Source organism: Lepidochelys kempii, chromosome 15 (genome assembly GCF_965140285.1).
Source record: "Lepidochelys kempii isolate rLepKem1 chromosome 15, rLepKem1.hap1, whole genome shotgun sequence".
Classification (NCBI taxonomy): Eukaryota; Metazoa; Chordata; order Testudines; family Cheloniidae; genus Lepidochelys; species Lepidochelys kempii.
In genome coordinates, this window is record NC_136394.1 from 28,340,315 (window position 1) to 28,362,406 (window position 22,092).

Below are 22,092 nucleotides of genomic sequence, written 5' to 3' on the forward strand. Positions count from 1 at the left end.
GCTTTCTTACATTCTCTTTTCTCCCCCATCTTGCACAGGAAAAAGCAATATTCACCCTGAATGGACTTTGGGTGAGACAGGCAAACCTAGCTTTGCCTGTTAAGCTAGTCTTAGCAAATCTGCACCATGCTAGTAACTATCTGAACTTTGTATTTATATAGACCATGAAATCAGGTAGTAATTACTTTTTTTTGTCCTATCTTCCAGAGTAAGTGTGTCAAATACTGGCCTGATGAATATGCGTTAAAGGAATACGGGGTTATGCGTGTTAGGAATGTTAAGGAAAGTGCAGCTCATGACTATACGCTAAGAGAACTGAAACTTTCTAAAGTTGGTCAGGTAAGTATGTCAGTACCTTTTCTTTTTTCCCTTTTTTTTTTTGGTTAGTCCTTTAGAGTTTCTAACAAATATTCATCTTCTAATTTAGGCTGCAAAAAATAATTGCTGAAAGGACTAAACCTTCTATTGGCCACAAAGAGAGAGTCCAGGAACAGGCTTTTAGTTTTAATAAATCAAGCCCGGTCCCCCTCTTTGAGGCTCGAGTTCTAAGTCAAGGAATTTGGTCTTCTGAGCTTGGAATAATATCTTTATTCTCCAGATTCTTGTAGCCAGTATTTAAGCACTTCAGCAGAGAACATGTCTCTGTAGATTTACTGGGAGACCTGAAGTTAAGGTGATCTTGCCCTTAAGTGCAAACCAAACCATCCTTCAATCTATTTAGGTGCTCACATGTGCCCCTTCACTATAGTATGAGTGCCTTGCATCACCTTCATTCGTAAGGTACCTGTGCAATGACTGTTGTTAGTCTGCTCCTGATGTGGGAGCCTTCCTGTTCGCCAGTACCAGAGCAATTCACTACTGCCATATTGCCAGGTTTAATTGTTTTACTGTTTTATTTTTCTTACTTATTCTGCAGTACGCAAAAGCATGCTAAGTTTGGGTATATAGCCCAGGGTCGTTGCCCTGAAGAGCTTAGTCTGTGACCGAAGGAGCTGCATACCGATGGGGTGGCAGTGAGGGAGGAGATAGCCGTGGTTACTGTATGTGATTATGCAGCAGAAACATGTGCATGGCGTGCTTGACTTACGTATGAATGAGAAGGAAACTGACTTTTCTTGAAAGTGTTAGAAGTGACTCTCAAAGGAAGGATTTGAAGGATGGGAGGGTGTTAGGTTGGCAGAGCATTCTATGTGTAGGGGAGAGGGTGGAAAAAGGTGCAAAAACTGCTGAGGGATAAGCAAACAGGTTGCTTAGGCTGATGTCACTGGCAGAATGAGACCATGAATGGTGGGTGGGGTGGGAGGAGAGCACAACGTGGTAAGAGACTAAGACCTTGATTCAGCAAGTACGAAAGCATGCAGATCATCCCACTGAAGTTAGGTTAGGTCAGGTCAAGGTTGGGGGCAGAGTCCTGAAGGTGAGGACAAGAAGCTAAAGATTGATGCAGTAGAGAAGCAGGGAGCCATGAAGGGATTCAAGAAAGCAGATGGCATGGTCAGATTGCCAGGCCAGGAAGAACTATTGTGGAGGCTGTGTTCATCTGGAGTGGAAGGAAGCAGTGTGGGTGTTGGGGAGGCTAGAGAGAAGTTTACTGTAATCAAGAGGAATGCATGGCCTTTTTAGTTTTTGATCCGTTGTGTTTTCCTTTTTTAAAACCAAGACTGATTCATCCTGAGTAAATGGATGCTTTTGGTTGGGTTTCTCTTGATATATTTTTTCCACACGTGTGGTGGTGGCTCTTTTTCAGGGGAACACTGAGAGAACAGTCTGGCAATATCACTTCAGAACCTGGCCCGATCATGGAGTACCCAGTGATCCTGGTGGTGTCCTTGACTTCTTAGAGGAAGTCCACCACAAGCAAGAAAGCATCGCTGATTCAGGACCTGTTGTGGTGCATTGCAGGTACAATAATGCAACTTATTTCCTAGCATCTGCAATAAGCTTCTTCTTAATACCATCGTCTGGAAGTCCAGTACATCTTTATACTGGACACTTATTTAGGTTGGGCTACTCTGACTTTATTGCCTATTCAGAAAGGAAACCATAATCACTTCCTAATTTTTTTTTTGACAGCGCTGGGATTGGACGAACAGGAACTTTTATTGTGATTGATATTCTTATTGACATAATCCGAGAAAAAGGTAGGTCCCCAGTTTAGTTTCTTCACAAGTGCTGTGAAAGTGCCATTATCTGTGAGAAGGAGACAATTGGTGAAGATCAGGAAGAAGCTGCAAAGTGTATGTTTGTGCCTGGCACAAATCACATCCTTTGAGATGTGCTCCCATTGACCCCAAAGGGATGGGAGGGTGTTAGGTTGGCAGACCGGTGGCCAAAGCCCAGAACGAGGATTTTGCATTTCACCTACAGTGATTTTGTAAATTCCATATTTTTTTGCTGGCATACCCAATTTTTGCCAGCACCTTTATTCTGCGACTATCCATTTGTACCTACGGTTTGCCATCTTTGCTGTCGAAAGCATTTTAATGATCTTGGTTTCCTATTTGCAAGGGCAAATTGTGAGGTCTTCTTCTGAAGTTATAGTGGACAGACAATGCCATGTTAATATCCCTTTATATAACTCAACATAAAGTTAATACTATACTGATATAAGGCCTTTCCTGATCTGAAGGCTGCTTATCACTTGTCTCCTTTCTCAGCTACGGTGGAGTGAACTTTTTTTCTTTAAGTTCCAAGTATTCCACCTTTACCTTGGTGCCTCTGTATTATGATAAACATTTTCAGCTGAAGACTGGATGTGACTTCATTTGGAGTCTAATATGGCAATACAAAGTGACGGTTCCTTCATCCTCCAGAACAGCTTGATATCTTGTCTTTACAGTACTGCAAGTTTATGTACAAATGGCTAAGCAAGGCTGTCAAACTTAGATTTCCACACCAAATCATTATTACAGGAGTGCCCAAATGTGCTGTGTGTTTTATATTCACAAGGGGAAACAGAGTCTCTGTCCCAAAGAGTTGACAATTAAACAAAAAGAGCATGTGTTACACTGCTGCCCTAACACTGGTGGTCTCTTCTAGGTGTGGACTGTGATATTGATGTTCCAAAGACCATTCAGATGGTGAGATCGCAGCGGTCAGGGATGGTTCAAACAGAAGCACAGTACAGATTTATTTACATGGCAGTACAGCACTACATTGAAACGCTACAGCGTAGAATTGAAGAGGAGCAGGTATGTTGGTCGCAAACCTACCACGGTCTTTGTGCAGTGATTCTGATTAGGAGCTTGCTGCGATGATGGGAACAAGCAGAATTGCCCTATTGCCGTCTGACTTTTTGAGGCATATCTACTGTATGTTGATTATATATATCATGAAAAGGCTTGTTCTATTACACTATTCATTCAAAGAGCTTTACTATCTATTTCAAGTCACTATCTTAAAAGACTTGTTGAAACTGAAGGATTTAGATAATTCTAAAGTAGTAAGAACACTTAGTTTTCGGCCATCTAGGAGTGGGAGAAGATTCCTCCATCACTATTTCTACCTCCAGTATTTTCATGGAAGGTGCAGCAACATCTCTGGCCCAGTCCTGCATTCCTAGTGCACTCAGAACTCTTATTAACTTCACTGATTAGGTTAGGATGTGTAAGGAATGAAAAGTAAGACTCTCAGTCTTAATAAAGAAGACTCCCTTCTGCTTCATTGTATGTAACCTGGATTTCAAGAGTTATTTCAAGTCTCTCCATTAAATCTCTGTTTGACGTGTAGTAATTGTATTCGATCAGCAGTCACGGCAACATCTGTTTTGGAAGTCTAACGTTTTAAGTGTTTAGTGATTAAAAGGTGGATATGTTGGGCTTAGTTTAAGTCTTTGGAAAGAAATATTTTTAAACAATGGAGCCAATGTTATTGCAGCAGAATAGCCAAGGAAGAGAGAGCATTTAGAGCAGACCCCCTCGGAACAAGGTAGAGTGACTGCATTGGAATGAGCGTTGGTCAGCTCAGGATTAGTTAAAGTGGAATCATGGAGGTATTCCTTGCTCTGGAAAGCTCCAGCCTCCCCAAAATGCCTTTGCAGATTGTTTATATTGTGTTGTGATGGAGCGTTCGTTCTTTTTCTGTCCTTTTCTTCCTTGGCTCTTTCATTCTTTCAATCCTTACCCTAAATGACTGCCATCCTGGGTTCTTAGCCTTGTCTGGAACAGCAGGGGCTGTTCTCCTCTGCAGTTCTCCATACTGCTGCAACGATTATATAGCTAAAGCTACTGATCTTTCTCCCTCTTCCAAGACTATTCACACCATCTGTTACACACCTAATCACCACCTGCAGAACAGGAGTCCCCAGGCGCTTCAAACATTTTTCTTTTATGACTCTGTCCTACCTTGCCTTAAAGCTCACTGAAGTTTGAAAATGCACGGAGTTCTCTGCAAAGCTCTTACCCTCAAATATTATATATTGTTCAATACACTTGCAGCCCTTCACTAAATTGCCTCTACTGTCTCTTGGCATTTGTTTTTAGTTCCAATATAAATGGAACTAATGCCTTTAAATAGCATCTGATACTAGAACAGAGGAATCTCTCTCTCCTGTGATGGTCAGATTAAATCTGTAGTCATGTAAAATTTATACTACTGTGCTAAAATGGTAACAAGACTTAAACTGGATTCTAAGCTTTTCTTTACTCTAATACAGTAATAGTGCTTCTAGTTTTGGACTAAAAAGCCCTTTGAAGCTCTTGTAGGAAGCTAATGTGATCCTGAGCAGCCTTGTGATGACCTGATGGTGCTCCACATGTGCAATGAGAGAGAAGAACAAAAATGGATGGAAATGGGTTGGGAGCAGCAGTAGACTGAAGGAAGCAGCTAAGTGTCTTCTGTCCCCAATTTTCAGTTTATTTGGGGGGTGAAATTTACTGTTTCCGTCATCCTTTCTGCCAGTGGAACAACCTCCCCTCCCAAAAAAATAGTTGTGGAAAGAAAAGCAAGTTCAGTATCTTATTCTTGCCCTAATTCAGAAAATGTGTTGAGTCGTTTGCCCAGCTCTACTCTAGAAATCTTCCCTGTTTCCTTTCGGCATTGAGAGCCTCTGGAGTCTCGATGTAATCAAGTAGCATGTTAAATATTGCCTGTCTCTTCTGGATATATGAAAACTACAAAGTAAACTTGTTTGGTTAATTTTCTTCTTGGAAGCAGTAATTTTTTTTTTTATAACACTGAAGTAACTTGAGTTATTATTTCTAATGAGGAATAATGGAAATGTGGTAGGAATAATTAAACTAAATAGGAGAAATAATTATAACGAATTAGCGAAGTCAGAGGAAGAAAAGCCTCAGATTTACATCTTCATGGTTTGTTTTCTCTAATTTAGTCAGATCAAAGAACAGAGCAGACTCTGATTCTGCTTCTCTGCTGCTTTTACACTTAAGATACGCCTGCCGGTTGAATTGGCATTTATCACAGGGTTAGAAGAATTCAAAATCCAATTTTAGCCTGCAGCATAAAATTGACCTTTACTAGCTGTGTCTAGGTGAGAGGTGTGAACCTCACAGATTCTAAAATTGGGGCAGCGTCTGAACCTTTATTCCCCTTAAATCTGATTTTTGGAAGGTTACAACAACTAAATACTTAGTTTTGACTCGTGGTCCCTGCCAAGTGATTTGTCAGGAGAAGGTGGGAGGCGGAAGTGGTAGAGAACATCCCATTTCTAGTGGCAGCTACATATAGCAAGATAGGCTGAGGTTTTCGGAATTGCCTTAATGGGAATTAGGAATCCAAGGCTATGTCTTTACTGAAAACACTATGGTGGCATTGCTGCGGCTGCCCTGCTGCAGTGCTTCCGCATAGGCGCTCACGACAGCAATGGGAGAGGTTCTCCCGTTGCTGTGGTTAATCCTCTCGAAGGCGGTAGCTAGGCCTACGGAAGAATTCTTCCATCAGCCTAGTGCTGTCTACACCGGGGATTACGTTGGCCTAGCTACGTCTCTCAGGTAGGGTTTTTTCACACCCCTGAGGGACATAGGTATGGGGATGTATTTTTTTCAGTGTAGACCTGTCCCAAGTCTCCTAAGATGCTTTGCAAATCTCAGTCATAGGATTCATTGGATCATTAGGTGCTGCTGGTCTGAGCACTTCAAGAATACACCTTGGAAAAGTCTGGAGTGGGGCTTGCACTCGTACTTGACCGTTTAAACCTTGACTTTGGTGTATATTTAGCTATTGTTAATGTCTATCCTAAACTGGAGAATGATGCCCATTTGCCCTAGAGACCCACTGGCTGACACTGCCTACTGTACGATGAAGGGCGGATCTTTTTGCCAGGTTTGGATGAAGAAAATACATTCATGTTCATATTCACGTGTGTGAACTCATGAAGTTGGCACATCTGGTTTGAGACGGGGGGCGGTGGGCGGGCAGGCAGGCAGGGTTTGAGCATTCTGTGAAGATTTTTACCAAAAGCTGCCAATAGATTACCTCTAGCAATATCCAGACTGCATGTTGTAGTGACAGAAGTGAAATCTTTCAGGCTTTAACTTTTATATAAAATAAAAAACCTCTTTTCTGGGAAAAAAGTAGGTTTGGCTAATTTATATTTAATTTCTTGAACTTTAGATCTGTTCTCTTCTCTTCTAAAAATGTAGGGTTCTGTTTTCATTGACCATTCTAAACCTGTTCAATTTTTGTGTTCCCCTTTTTCAGAAGAGTAAGAGGAAAGGGCATGAATATACGAACATTAAATATTCTTTATCGGACCAGACAAGCGGGGATCAGAGCCCACTTCCACCATGCACTCCGACTCCAACCTGTCCAGAGTAAGTAGCAATTTCTCAAAGTATACAAGTGAGTTCTGAAATGCCTGTGAATTCAAGCAGATCCGGCAATAGAGAGTCAAATTGTGGACTGTTTTCCTCGTAAAAGTTTATTTCTAATCCTAGAACAAAGAGGAATTTCCTGAGCAAACTCTTGCTCTCTTTCTCTACTCACTTTCACTTCAGGGTCCTTTATTAATTTTTTCTGGTGTCCTCACAAACGGAATTTTTCAATCATGCACTGATTTTTCATTTGACATAAGTGGGGCCTTGGTGATAAACAGTGGTTCTCAACCAGGGGTTTGGGAGCCTCTGAGGGGCCCGCGAGCAGGTTTCAGAGGGTCCGCCAAGCAGGGCCAGTGTTAGACTTGCTGGGGCCCAGGGCAGAAAGCCGAAGTCCCACCACATGGGGCTGAAACATGGGGCCCAGAGCACTGGCACCCGAGGCTGAAGCCAAAACCTGAGCAACTTAGCTTCCCAGGGGCCCCAGTCAGTTGCCCTGCTTGTTACCCCACAATGCCGGCCCTGGGTTTTATATGTAGAAAACCAGTTGTTGTGGCACAGGTGGGCTGTGGAGTTTTTATAGCACGTTGGAAGAGTGGGGTGGCTCAGAAAGAAAAATGTTGAGAATCCCTGGGTTAAAACATATGAAAAGGATATCTTGGGTGTGAAGCACTTAGATCTGAAAAATATATCGGCTCTATTCATAGAGCACAAATTGTACATGGGTCCCTGCAACCACCAATGAATAGAGGAACTGTTTAGCAAGCATACATCAGTATTGCCTAACAATAGTTTAGGACAGAAAGTAAAGAATACCATACCCCATTGAAATGATCTGTCTGTCTTTTGTGTATTTCTACGATGACAATTACTGTGGTATCTGAGCTTAGGGGAAATGTAGATTGAAAGAATTCAGTGACCGAGGTTAGAATTTAGCCAGGACACCAAGGTTAATACCTCCATACTTGAGGGTGCAGTGGTGAAGAAAAAGGCCCCTGGTTCTCAAAAGCTTGGCCGGAAAGGTAGGAGAAAATCCGTTAATACTTTGTCATTCTGTTTCCCTACTGTGTTGGGTTTTCTTGTTAACCTACTCAGTGACTAGAATTGTAATAAGATTGCGATGCCACCCTCTTGTAATCTTGACTTCAGCCTGTCCCAGGTTTTGTGCTGACTTAACTCTGTGCAACCGTATTGATGTTCAAGTGGGCAACTTCACTGCTTGCATGGAGTGGAGTTGTCACAGAATCTGCCCCCATTGACTGGGTCATGCAGCCAATATTCTGAATCCAGATGCTCTGTGCTTTGAAGTGAATTGAACAAGTTATTAGCTAACTTCATTGAATCGTGTACAGGTATTTATTTTGTAGTAAACCTGACCTTTTTTCCCTATAAAAATCTGTCATTTTAGAATGAGAGAAGACAGTGCTAGAGTCTATGAAAACGTGGGGTTGATGCAGCAGCAGCAGAAAAGCTTCAGATGAGATGTGCAGAAACTTCCCCGCGAAGGAAGGTATGTGCATTAAAATTCTAGTATGATCTGGCCGAAAGCTGCTTTTATTGCACTATGGCATATTTTAACATAATCACAATTCAATCATGAAATGGATTTAAGCCAAGAATCTTTGCCATAGTGTCAGTTGGTTTAGCAGCTAAAGTATTCAACATCATTTTCACAGCAACTCGATTTACTGATTGAGGAAGGTAATATTTTGGACCCAGCGGAGCCAGATCTTAATGGAAAGAATTCCAATTCCAACACAAAAGTCAGACCGTTCAGAGCAAAGACCAGAGATCAGAGCTAATATGCCACCTTGCTTATAAAGTTTGAACGCAGACTCCCATTATAAGTTAAAATTGGTTTTGATTATTGCACGTCAGCAAGGGTTGCAGGATCTACTGAAACTTTAACTGCTAAACCAACTCACACTACAGAAAAGATTCTTGGATTAAATACATTTCAGAATTGAGACGGTGGCACTCACTGTGTCTGTGGGTATTCGTGAGCGTTGCTGGATTGGGCTGTAAGTGTTTTTAAATCCTCTCATTTTGATCTATTGACTCAAAATGTTTTATGCTCATGTTCCCATTGCTGAGCTGATACAGCTATGGGAGGGTGGCGTGGATGCTGTTCTGCCTCTGACGAGAATTTCTATTTTTGGCACCAATGTAAGAGGCAAGCAAGAATGAGATAAACTTTTAGATTTCAGGGAGAGTCTGCAACAACAGCCACTTTTGTATCACATTGAATAATTTTGGACTTGTAATCTGAGCCAATTTACTCTGGAGGTCAGTGATAGAATAAATATAGGGGGTCCATGAGGTCATTTGTACATGGAGCCCCCTTTCAGAGAATAATTGAACTTTCAAACTTCTTAAATTAAAACTTTGTACAATATATTAGCATATGGGTTTAATGTGCTTATGTGATAGAACACCTCTGCTTTGAAGAGGTGGCTGGGCCAGTAATCTGCAAATATACGATTTATGTCGGCCTTTATATGATTGATTGTAATGGTCTGTCAGAGCCATTATGGCATAGAAAGGACCCAGCACCCACCCCGACCCAATAGACTGTAACCCGTATCAGAGTTGGAAAGTGGTCCATAAACTGGGCATTTGTTAGATAAGTCATGGTCTGATGATCTGTTTAATGGGTTTTTGCAGTATATCCTGTTCTGGTGTCTACATTTCAATAGCTCCCTAATTAGTATTCCCTACAACCAGGGAACAGTACACATCTTAAAATCCTCTCAGTTATGTATTGCCACCCACTCAGCCCTCAAGGGAGTTAAACTACTAAAACCAATTTTAACTTACAATGGGAGTTTGTCTTCAAACTTCATAAGCAAGATGGAATATTAGCTCTGATCTCTGGTCTTTGCTCTGAATAGCCTGACTTCTGTGTGTTGGAAATGGAATTCCTTCCTTCAAATTTAAGTGAACTGCAGGCTTACAGAAGAAATTACATAGACAGTTCTGAAGACTAAAACATTCTATCTCTGGAACAGATCCAACATAGACAGCTGCAATGTAAGCTTGCCCATGCTGCTTTGGAAGTACGCTTTGATCCTGGCCTACGCTAGGGGACTTGAAGACCACCTAAAGAGACAAGGCAGCAGTCTGTCTAATCCTTGGCCTCTTTACTGACACTGTCAGAAGAGTGCCAACTGTCTTTGTATGATGTGGACAGGTGTCCACAAGAAACTGGACTGAAACCACTGACTGACTTCAGGTCACAATTGGATACGAATGACTTTGTCATTGCCAGCTCAGGGCAGATTGGAGCCAAAGCTCTGGAGTAGGAAGTGAAGGGTCTTCATCCTATTATTGATATAATATCACTAAATTAAACCCTTACCATCACTCAAATAAGTACTTGGATTTTGTCTTACACTATATTTAAATAAAGAAAAGGAGTACTTGTGGCACCTTAGAGACTAACCAATTTAGTCTCTAAGGTGCCACAAGTACTCCTTTTCTTTTTGCAAATGCAGACTAACACGGCTGTTACTCTGAAACCTATATTTAAATACGTATCATTTTTTGGCTGCTCCCCAGTCAAATGTAATTGGATATATTTGTTTCACTCTTTCTGGTTCTCATAAACTAGCCTACTACTGTTGTTCTCAATTGGAAACATTGCAATTTGAATGTAAGTTTTAAGTGAACTTTATTCTAAAGTTAGGTTTCTATATTCTTTTGATGCATTCTTACGTTTTGGGCCAGAGCTACCTTATGGTGACCCTTTCAAGAATTAACAGTTTAGACTTTTTTTTGTTGTCCAAGCCAACTGAAATGCAAAATGAACAGCGTAAATAGTGAAAAGTAAATTAGATCTTAATTCTTTCAGCTTCTGCACTAAGAAGTTGGTAATCTTCTTCCTTTTGTGTTAAAAAAGGACTTCAGACCTGTCACTGTCCCTTTGACAGAACATGTTTACAATTGTACAGTAAACATGGAACAGGTGGGATATGCCACTCCACATGAAAGTTGGGAGAAGACCAGACTATATCTCTTTAAACTGATGGATGCCTCTATGTGAAGTGTCAAAATGAAGTATTTCCATGTAAATTCAGAATGATGAATTATTATAGTATATGGTTCTAAAGAGCTTTTAATTTTTTTCCCTTTCCCAGAAATGAATATTGTTTTTTAAAAAAGGTCAAGAAAGAGATGGAACAAGCTTCACATGAAGAGTGAACTTTGAAGGCTTGGTACCTTTTTATTTATGGTGTTTAACCCTTCAATAATAAGCAAAACTTAAGACCATCTAAAGATCATAATATCCTTTCTCGCCAATACCTGATTTACAATTGCTCATTTTTCAAATAAAAAGGAAATCCTCTCTACAATGTAGAAAGATATTTTGTAGAATCTTAATTGTGAATCCAGCCAACTGTTAGACTGGCGTTCGTTTCCTTCAAATAGCATTTTTGTTTCAAAATCTGGTTATTAGCATTATTTCTTCTCAGAGCAGTTGTGGGGATTTTTTTTGAGTGGGGAAGCCGATTATATAAAAATAAAATACTAATGGGAACAATTCTTGATTGTTCGAAGACAGTGGATCACCCACATTAATAGTCAGCTACATGATAAAATTAGTCCTAATACATTTCAAACCTGGTCTGAGTTTGACAGGGGGGAGCAGTTAATCTTTGAGATGAAGGTGTTTTTTGTGACAGCTGAGTTGCTGGCTGGGCTATTTTTGAGTAACTACAAAAAGTACCCTTTGTATCAGACTAGAACGTTCTCTAGACGACCTGTACCCCAGAGACCAATTTACAGCCACTCTGTCGAAAAAAGAAAAAAGGCAGCTGTCTAGCAGCTGTGGGGACGCTGCCGATGTGAATTTTTCAGTGTTCATTTACTAAGCAGGAGCTCTGACCTGTGGAGTTGAGACATTTTAGGAAGCTCCACAATGACCCTTGACATCGTATTAAAACGATGAAACTAGTAACCCCCTATGCAGGCTGTTATCTTAGGCTGACGAACCCCGTCTTAAAAAATACAGTTATTAGGCCTTCTGGTTCTCAGTAAGGCCTTACACTAATGGCGGTAGCCTGGGGAAAAGGACTCTATGGAAACTAGCTATCACCTAAAATTGCCTTAATGAAAAGGGCAGCGCAGGTACCAGTCAACAGCCTCTTGTTCTGGTCTGTTTCATCAGGCAGGAGTTTCATTAACATTCTGCCTAAAGTGCCTTTCAGAGCCACATCCAATTTGCTGTCATGTTTTAATTAAAAAAAATACTGCATCTATCTCTAAAAACACTTCTTTGATTGTTATTAATGAAACAAAATCCTCCCAGAGTGACGTCAGCAGTGAGAGATGCTGTTCCAGTGCCATGGGTTTCTTCATCTGCAGAAGAAGGGCTGTAAACGCCTCTCAGTTTCCTGCATGAAAGAAACTTTGCCCTGTCCTGTTGTCTGAATCTGGATCTCCCATTGGAGCCTATAGCAGCTGAGTGTGTGCTCATGGCAGGATGGGGCTCGAGGAGTGTCTTAGTCCAGTGGTGTCTTAGCAGCATCTTTCCCCTCACTGCTGGTGGAGTTCTGAGAATTGTGGTGACGCCATCAGGTAGTATTGAGGAATTATCATCATTTTTATTTAGAGTGTGCAGATAATGGTAATCTCTGCACTGCATTGCTGTATGTGCAGTGAGGGTGCAGGAGTGATGAAGTTACATTATTGGCCATATTAGTGAAATTACACAAAAGCCTGGAATGTAATTAGTGCAGCATTTGTGTTCCCTACATTGATGTGGGGATTGCATTAGCTTTCCCTGAGAATGCTTTGCAATGTCAAATGCTTCACATTTTGTGTTTTGTCTGAACTGAATGAAGGTGCATCTTAACTTTAAGCTGAACTTTGTTACTTTGCCTCTTGTACTTTGTTATAATACCTCTTTGTCTTCTGGTCCTGGAACTCCTGTCACCAGCACACCATAATATTTGTGTCTTAATGTCATTGTCTATAGCACAGTCGTTAATATTTGCACCCTCTGTAGAGCTAAAATTCTTATGGCTTGATGAAAGGATAGTCCGTTTTCATCTACTTGTGTTCGTTCAGTCACAAATAGAATATTTGCTTTATGTCCCCTTCCTTCCCCAGCCTCCGTGTACAGTTTCATCATGTTGACGTTTTCTGCAAAGGTTAAATAGGGATCATTTAATTGCCAAGTTGTGATTTTGAATTGAGTAATTCAATAACAGTCTAAATATCTGTTAATCGAAAATTTTGTGTAGCATTATGTGGTGCTATATTTCCTTGGATGCTGCCAGGTTTTAAATCAGGAGGAAATGGAGTGCATGTTCAGGATTAGAAATAGTGTATATCAAAATGAAAGTTCAAAGGAAGATCCTCTAAGCAGTAGCTTATGAACTGCACTAATGTGACTTGTCCTAAAGATTGACTTGTATTGGCTGCAACCAATAATATAGTGATGTATTCAGCATAAAGTTGCCTATCATAAGATAGCATTTAAAGTCTGTGGAACTCAGCTCTGTAGTTATTTGTTCTTGGAACTGGGGAAATCTCATTTGTCTAGAATGTGTGTTAATCTTAAAGAGCACATGATGGATGAATGTGTTTTGTTTTGTTTTTTTAAATTAGAAAAGATTCCAAAAGATTGTATGCTAGGGAAAGCTGTTTCTTTTGCATTGAAGTGTCTGGCCCTGCTGAAAACCAAAGGGGGGGGATCTTGCAAGTTACAAACCAGCTGCCTTTCAAACATAGCCGACAGAGGGGTAACTCTTTTAGTGTGTCTTTCTCTTTTAGTATTATTTTAAACATTGGTTGTTTTATTACAAATCAAACAAAAGATATAAATGTTCTGTGGTACAGGGGGAAAATGGATACTTGGGTTTCATTTAGTATTTTTAGTGGGTTTTTAAAAACGAATGTAACATCACTGTACAAGCTATTGCTGTAATAATGGAATGGAAAAGGGATACAGTTTTGAAGTGTTCTATTGTAGAAGACTTTATACCACAAGGGAAATTTAAACCAATTCCGAAGGCACAATATTGTATGCCAGCAAGAATCTGCTGCAGACCCTCATTTACTGAATGTTTTATAACACACACTTTAATTTCAGGTAACCTTTATTAGGACTGATTAATTCTTCTATTGACCAAACTTTTTTTTTCTCTTGAGGTATGTGTGTTCAAAAATACAACTTCATTAGCTGTATCCTAGCTATACAGCTTGTTTCCTTTTTCATTGTAGGGATGGGATAGATCAAACAGTTGGTACTAGGACAGTTTTTTCATAACTTCATTATTTCAAATTAATTTTTATTTTTTTTCCATTTTAAAATAGCAAAACATGTAATTAATTGCAGACCTGGTTATTTATGACACTATTGTGATTTTTTTATTACAGTACTACAGGCTAATGGAAAAAAAAGATCCTTTATTAGGTGGACTAGACCGTACATTTATTTTTTCCTGCAATGTATGAAGTATTGTACCAGAGTATTAAATGAAATGTAATATTTTATTGAAAATCTCTATCCTTTAAAAGGAGGACATTTAGGATGTCATCAATTTGATGTGAATCATGTAAATGTTAATAATGATGCGCTGTTTTATTATACATTTAGTGTTTCAAAAGACTCACTTATTGCCTTTTGCCCACATACATTCTGTAGATCATTTACAATTGTCAAAATGTGACATTAAAAGACTAGATCCTGTATAGAAATATTAGTGGTGGTTCATTGTTTTCCCTGATGGTATTTATGGGTGTTAGTTCAGCTGCTTTTTGAGCTGCGCTGTGATTTTTATTGCTGCAAGGTTATATTATCAGAATAAAAGCATATTTGTAAACAGCAGAGTTAAAAATTAGGAATAAAAATAATTTTTCTTATAAGATGGTTTTTGACCATTACTCCAACTCTTTTTCTGTAGCGCTTATATTAAAGTCAAGGTTTCTTTTGTTAGGTAACCCCACTCTAGACTGGGAAGAGGTTCTGATCTAAGTCCAGTCAGCCTCCCTCCATGGTGTAGCTCTGTGTTATGTAGAGGGCCTTTGCTCCCCACAAGAACAGCTTGAGCACAGCGAAGCTTCTTTTGTAATATATGGTATTTCAGTGTTATTAACCCACTGCTTTTACTGCCCACTGCAAATTGGATAGCCCTGTAGCAAAACACTCAGTTCTATCTCAGTACAACTCATCCATTTAACTTCCAGAGGCCTGTGATTTTTTGTGTGCCTCATCGGACATGTACAAGAGAGTCTGGTTTCCCTCCTCTCCCTTTGTGGACATGTGCCTGGTTGACTGGACCTGTGTAAATCTGCTGCTGTTTGCACTCAAATAGTGCAGGGAAAATCCCTAAAGCCATGATGGGCAATAGCTTCCTCTCCAGCTGAATGTTTAATGTGTTGCTGAACCCTTTTAAAGGGAGAAGGGAATATAAAGTTCAGTGGGGAGGAGAAGAGAGAACAGAGGTCCCACCCCTCCCTTTGTGTATTTGGGGAACTTCATTTGAGTACTGTAGAGGGAGGGAAGCTGCTGCTTTCATTTATTTCTGATGTTTTCTTCTCCGAGCTGCTTCCTTGTTTCTTGCAGAGATGTCGACTATACCGCTCACGTCTGCAGGGCTCTGATGTGTGCCAGCACCCCGCAGTGATTCAGAGGAGGTGCTGGTGCTTTTGGAGGGGCTGTGCTGCACCTCAGGCTTCTTTCTGCCTGCTGCTGCTGCGGCCCTTCAAAAGCTATTGAAATCCTTGGATCTCTGAAGCACTTGGAGCAGGGTGCATTTAAAATCCAGTGCTCTGCCTGTTCCCTGGAGTGGAGCAGAGGATATGCGTGCCCCCAAGCCTAAATACAGCAGCTCAGTCTAATTTTAGACCTACCAACCCAGGCAGTATCACACCATAAAAGCAATTGGGAACTAACTCTTACTCGGTGTTTTGTTACCATTGTTGGCTCTCCAGAACCAAGCAGCCTGCAATATTGAGTCTGTTTCACAGTAATATGAACTAATTACAATGAATGGAACAATGACACTGAGTCGAACCCCTTGGTAGATTGTGCTTGCAGATGCTGATCTGTGGAAATATAAATGAGCCAATCTGTGCTCTTTAAGAAGCAGGCGCTGCATTGCGATATGGACAGCGTGAGGAGACGCCAGCTGGACACAGAGGAAATATCAGCCAAGTTTGTTGTAAAACAAACTCAGTCTCAAAGCAATGGAAAGGCATAAAAATAATCCACTGAAATATCGGGAAGAAAGCAAATCTCCACTGCTGGAGCCTTTAAATACAAGCTGAATTCAAATGAGGACAGTAGCCATGTAGAGCATCTCTGTTTTAAGATTATAATCCTGCAGGGTAAGATGGTATGAATGTGTCTAACAAGGGCGCGTTGGGTTTGGATCCACTTTTCTGTATTGCATGATAAATGCATACCACTTAGGGGGTTAGAGTGATTCAGTCCAGTTTGAGAACTGTACTTCAGAAATCAGAATAATCAACAAAGGAATGATTGTCCTTACGGTTAAGGTATTGGGCTGAGACTTAGACTGGTATAGTAATGGCTCCTATCCTGTTCCTCTCACCTTTGCCCCATGACTTCCCTGGACAAATTCTAGTAATATCTTTCCTCCCACACTTATTGTCTTAATCTGTTTTATAGACGTGAACCACACTCCCTAACACACCATCCTGCTGCTCAATATGTTACACACCCAGCTACTTAAGTACAAACAGGCTTCTTTTACTTTGACCGCCCCACCAATCTCTACCCATTTGTATCATCCACTAGTAGCAGCTTGTCAGTAACTAAGATTGAGCCCTGTTGGGCAGTGACTATTTCTTTACTATAGGTGTGTGCAGTCACCTTGCACACTGGGGCCCTCTTACTGAACCCTTTAGGCTTTACCGTGATACAAGTGAATCATTCTATGAATATCTGATAACCATTACAGGAAAATCCTGAGCTTCCCAGGGGGTTCCACCTAATGTTCCGATACAGTGGTGATGAATGAAAAATACAAATACCGAGAAGGGTGGTTAACTAGTTAATGACCATATTGTTGTCTTTCCCCTTGAGACTGCCCACCTGTCCTGTCTTTGGTAGAAACTATATGATACAACAAATTAGGCCCAGATTTTTAAAGGTACTGAAGTGTTGCTGCACTCAGCATTGCAATGCCTAGCTGATTTAGGAGCCAAAATCTCATTTTAAAAAGATTTAGGTGCTTAGTGACCAAAATCCCATTCACAGTCAATGGGGTTTTGGTGTCTGAGTGCCTTAATTCACCTGGAAAATGGGGTTTAGGTTTCTAAATCAGTTAGGTGTTGCCATGCTGAGTACATTAACGCCTTTAAAAATCTGGCCCCTAGTGTTCAGGGTGGGGTACTTAGAAAGATGAATTTCATTGATATTTCTTTATACATTTGGCTGTACAAAGGATCAGACAACCATATAGGTAACAAAATAAACCTGAAAGATTTCAGACCATTGGATTTCAGAAAGGTGGAAAGTGAAGGTGTCCTTTACTCAGCTTATTTGCTGTTTATAATCAAACAATTTGGCACATGTCTGTCTTGCTAAGCACAGCCAGCGTAAGGCTGCTATTTTGTTTCCAGGACGACGTACTTTTCATGTTAAGTCCTTGTACGCTACAGCAGTCTGAGCTTTTAAGCACACCAACACCTAGTCTCTTCGTTTTTAGAGCCATCTTCAGGCACGTTGAATAGTGTCTCTGCTTCATCTGCCTGAAACTTTGTCTGCATTTTGTTAAAGGGCAAACATAAAATATGTATAAACCTCTCTTCATGGTAGTAGTGGAAGAAGTTACCATTGACAGTCATCTAAGGAGGTGACGTTCCAGCCATTTCCAGAGGCACCATAGGCGCATGCCTGACCATGGAGTAGGGTTCATAACAGTTCATTGAGCAAAACTCTGCATGTGAAGAGAACACAGCTCTCTTGAGGAATGTCATCGAGGGGTGATATGCTCTGCTGTACTTCACATGTTTAAATTTCTCTGAACTATAAGTACATCTACCCCTAACATAAGGGAGATCCTCTGGATCGTGTCATCATGCTTTCCCCCACCCCCTTCTCCTTTTTGGTCTCATTGCTCATTGGGTGGGTGAAATTCTCTGGCCTGCATTATACAGGAAGTTACCATAATGAGCCCTTTGGACCTTAACATCTAGTAATTGTGTTGTATCTAAGCTTAGTTTACAGTCCTGTCTCTTATTTGTCTATACAGCACTACTTTATATATAAAATAAATTGATTAGTAATCTGGTCTTAGTCAGTAACAATAAAATAGTGAGACAGCATTAGTGAAGCTTGATTGCCTTATTAATAAAGTTGCTTTTATTATTTAAGAATAGCCCATAACAAGGAGTGAGATTCAGTACTCAATCCTTATGGAACCACATTTGCAGCTGACAACCGTCTGAGCCCAGTTCTGTTTGCTCTGATCAATAACGCAAACTTACTTTCTATAACTTCCCTTTTATCATACATGTGACCGTTACGTGTGTTCCCCTTGTCTGGTACATGTTGCATATTTTTCGTTCCTAATAAAGGCTACACAATTTAACATTATGAGTACATATTATTTGTAAAGCTTGCTAGGGGTTTTGCTCAGTTAATAGGCCTTTACTTAGCAATAGGCCCTTTGGCATACTGGTCAGCAACATGAGTAAATGATATTTGCTGAGTTGTTGTAGCTGTGTTGGTCCCAGGGTCTGAGAGACATCCACCTTGTATCCATGATAGTTATACAGCATCTCATTTCCTGCTTTAACCAAGACAGGAGAGAGAAGAAATAGTTAAGAAGCACAAGAGGTAATGTTTATCAAACTGGCACGTCTTGTGCTCCTTCTTTCCCCTTAAGGCTCTTACAGGGAAGGGGGTTAAATGTTCTTAAAATAAGCAAATGGCTACATCTTGGCTGCTGCTTTCAGACCAAGTATGCAAAGCAGCTCACCAATTGGCTACCTTAGATATATTGATTGATTATGCTCACTGTTGATGATGCGTCCGGTTTAGCTCTGCCCAAGGATAGCAAATCTTGTGTTTAATTAATTGTCTCCATGTTGTAAATCAAAGTTTATAGAAAATGTTCAGCTTTTTGTTGTTCCACTGTAATAACAAGAAGCTGGGTGGGGAAAACAGTGTCCCTAATAAAATCTTAATGGAGACTGTATATCATCTTATTGTAGAAGAATGTTTTCAATTGCATTTTAAATAAAGGACAAGCTTTGACGGGTGAAATCTACAGATTTGGAATGTTAGTTAAATTGTCTAATTTTTTTTCTGCTTAATTCAATACTTATGACAAGTGTGTGTGTGTGTGTGTGTGTGTGTGTATGCATCATCTGAACTTCTGGTACCAGATTTTGCATTTTTTGTTTTGTGCCTCTGGCTGGACATGGCGCTCCCAGCTCTGCATCACTAGTAAACCAAACTGACTCAGTAATGTACATGCTAGGCGTTTGGGATAAACCATCACCGTGGGCTGCTGTCTTTCCCAATACTGCGTGTATGGAGCTCCTTGCCTGAAACTTTGCTGCAATGAAGAATGGGCATCTGTGACCCTCTGAAAGTATGACACGCAAAAGAGTCAGTGTCCCAAAAGACAACTTGATTCCAGAGGTGGGAAACACACGTGAGAAATGCAATGCCTCTGAAGAAGAGCTCTGTGTAAGCTTGAAAGCTTGTCTCAGTCACCAACAGAAGTTGCTCCGATAAAAGATATTACCTCCCCCACCTTGTCTCGTTCATAAATGGAGGCAGTTCCCTTCTCCTAAGTAGTTGGAATAGGATGGATTAGTGGTTGAAGCAGCAGTCTTGAAATTCCAGTGATCCCTGGAACCATGCAGTTCCACTCCCAGATGGTTGACTCAGCCATTCATAAAAATGAGTACCACGCCATTTAGAGTTTGTGTTCCTCAGATGCACCTGAAAAGCTGAGGTCCTGTCTCCTGTGCACAGGTGTTGAATCTCCCATGGCTCCTCATAATAGGTAATGGTTTGTGCCGGTTGTTTCACTTTCTCTCCACGCTATAATGGGCAGTGGGTCAATTATTTACCTGCTCGATGTCCTCCAACCCAGAAGTATCTGAATGTGGTGGGGCATGGACATGTGGTTTGCGAGGGACTTTAGGACAGAAGGTGCTATAGAAATGTAAACAGTTTAACTAGCAGCAATTGAGCAGGCAAGAGAACGTGGCAATGTCTCCTTACGCCTCCCCTGGAGAGTAGCAGACTCCCAAGTAAAATGGGTTTCTCAGCATCTAAATCATTGTTCAGTTTCCAGGAACTTGCTTGATAATAGGCTGCACAAATAATGTCTTTACTGTGTTCCATGCCACATGAGGAGTGTTCCTGCTGGTGATCATGTCCAGCAATGAGCTGGGTGTTGCAGTCCAGTGGTCATTGACATGGTCTCCCTTGGTGCCCCCTTGGCCCTACACTCACCTGGCCTCCAGGACTCTGTGTCCGGGCTGTTGGCAGCACAGGTCTGGGTGAGGAGGACTGCAAGAGTCTTTCCCATCCGAGGCTATGAAAGGTCTGAAAAGGAGAACAACCCAACTGTAACAAGCTGGCAGCTGGCTTCCCTTCCCCCATGGAGCCTGCAGCAGGCCGTTGTGCAGTGCCCTCTGGCGGATCACTTGTAAAAGTTCTGAAGTAATTCTTTGGGGTCTGGTCCATCTTCCCCCTCATGGGGCTCAGACAGGCAGTGGTGGTCTTAGCAGTCCCTGTCCTCAACCATGCCCTTCTCTGGGAGCTGGGGTGTGAAGGTCTGTTCCCACGTGAGCTGGGTTTTCCCTTTCTATGCTCTCCCAACCGGCCTGCTGTGCCTTACAGAAGTGACAGGGTGGGACTGCTTGTACTTATAGCAGTTCATGAACCCTTGCCTGGCAGCTCTGGGGTTTGTGCACCCCGCCACATCAACATACAAACCTGGACACCCATCCTGGTTGGGTACGGCATCTTCCGAGTGGAGCCAAAATCTGGTGTCAAGCTCTTTTAAAATCCAGAATTCCCACCCAGTCCACACTTACTTGGCCCTGAGTTGCACCAGCTATCCCTGTTGCTGTGTGTACTGGTGATAGTTCATGGATGCCAAGCGGAGGGAGAAGAACGCAGCTCTTAGCAGGACCCTGCATTTCTTCTTCCTAAAGCTCTGCTCCACATGGTGAATTTTAGTAGGGTACCCTGCTGCTGCTCTGGAAGGCATCTGATGAAAGGGGTGGTTCTGTGAATGGGTATGATCTCCATAAGAGCACGCTCCAGAGTGCTTGGATCCATTAGCCTGCCTGCACCACAGGGTGCTCGTTCCGTTAAGTCTTTTGAAGCCGTTCATTGCATTCTATTGACTCCGTACTGTGAAACGTCTCACGATGATGGAAAGCAGGGAGAGCTGTGTTAATGCTAAAAACAAGAAACAAACCAGCCAGCTCTGTGGGAAATATTGTGACTGTAACACTTTGATCTGGCTGGAGACCAAGAAGCCGAGCGAGACCCTCCTGCTTTCCAATCTTTGCTCTGGGACTGACGCTTCTCATGGCCTGCTCTCAAACTGAGGCTCAGGGAGCGTCTTGGTGCCCCTGCTTATGGCAGGTCCAGATTGTTAGCCAGGAGTTAGAGCCTCTACCTCAGAAACTGGGAAAGAGAAGAGTACAAGTGTTCCTGGAGCAGCAAGTGTGAATGCTCTGCCCCTCACAATGCCCTCCGTGAACTGTTACAGCCCTGTGCAGCACAGCGTTGTCCTTTTTCATGGAGCTGGAGGGGACCATCCTCCTGAAGAGCAGAGGGACCATTTAGCCCTTGGGCTATGCACTTAGACAACCAAAATGCTTTTCTTGCTCCTGTCCGATAAGCTGCTAGCACTCTCAGGCAGACACTGAAGGAATTTTCCTGGTTAAACACATCAGACAGCTGCTCTGATTGAGGTATTCTCAGTAGGCTTGTGTGTAAATAGTAGAGCTATCTGTTGGGGCTTCTTAGACACAAACTCACACCGACTCCCAGAGTCTTTCCCCAGAATGCCTTCTTGTTCTGAGTGCATAATATTCACTCAGCACCAGGGCTTTGGAGCTGTGCTCCGGCTCCGCTCCAGCTCCAGGCAAAAACCTGGAGCTTCTCTGCGCTCCAGCTCCGGGCTCCGCTCCAAAGCCCTGCTCAGGAAGAGTGCATTACTCACTGTGCATTGCCCTCAGTTGGATAGCGGTGCGAATTCCCTCAGTCTCTTGTACTTTATTGTATTAATCACAGAGGTTTGCAGTGACCTCAGGAATAGTAATTAGTGACTTTCCGATATATCGCACTCCATTCACATTCATCATG

General features: G+C 41.7%; 1 protein-coding gene across 3 annotated transcripts in view; it reads left to right on the forward strand.

Annotated features, from left to right (window-relative positions):
- PTPN11 (protein tyrosine phosphatase non-receptor type 11) overlaps nucleotides 1-14,474 on the forward strand; it is a 41,566-nt gene extending 27,092 nt beyond the window's left edge. For 2 of the 3 annotated variants that reach the window (XM_073313353.1, XM_073313355.1), the window contains 7 exons: nucleotides 208-339; nucleotides 1,748-1,902; nucleotides 2,074-2,141; nucleotides 3,040-3,191; nucleotides 6,658-6,770; nucleotides 8,179-8,280; nucleotides 10,907-14,474. In XM_073313353.1, coding sequence (XP_073169454.1) covers nucleotides 208-339; nucleotides 1,748-1,902; nucleotides 2,074-2,141; nucleotides 3,040-3,191; nucleotides 6,658-6,770; nucleotides 8,179-8,251 — 693 coding nt within the window. In that variant the 3' untranslated portion in view covers nucleotides 8,252-8,280; nucleotides 10,907-14,474. The remainder of the gene's footprint in view (nucleotides 1-207; nucleotides 340-1,747; nucleotides 1,903-2,073; nucleotides 2,142-3,039; nucleotides 3,192-6,657; nucleotides 6,771-8,178; nucleotides 8,281-10,906) is intronic. The other variant, XM_073313354.1, reaches the window with a different exon arrangement.
- Nucleotides 14,475-22,092: the final 7,618 nt, after the last annotated feature.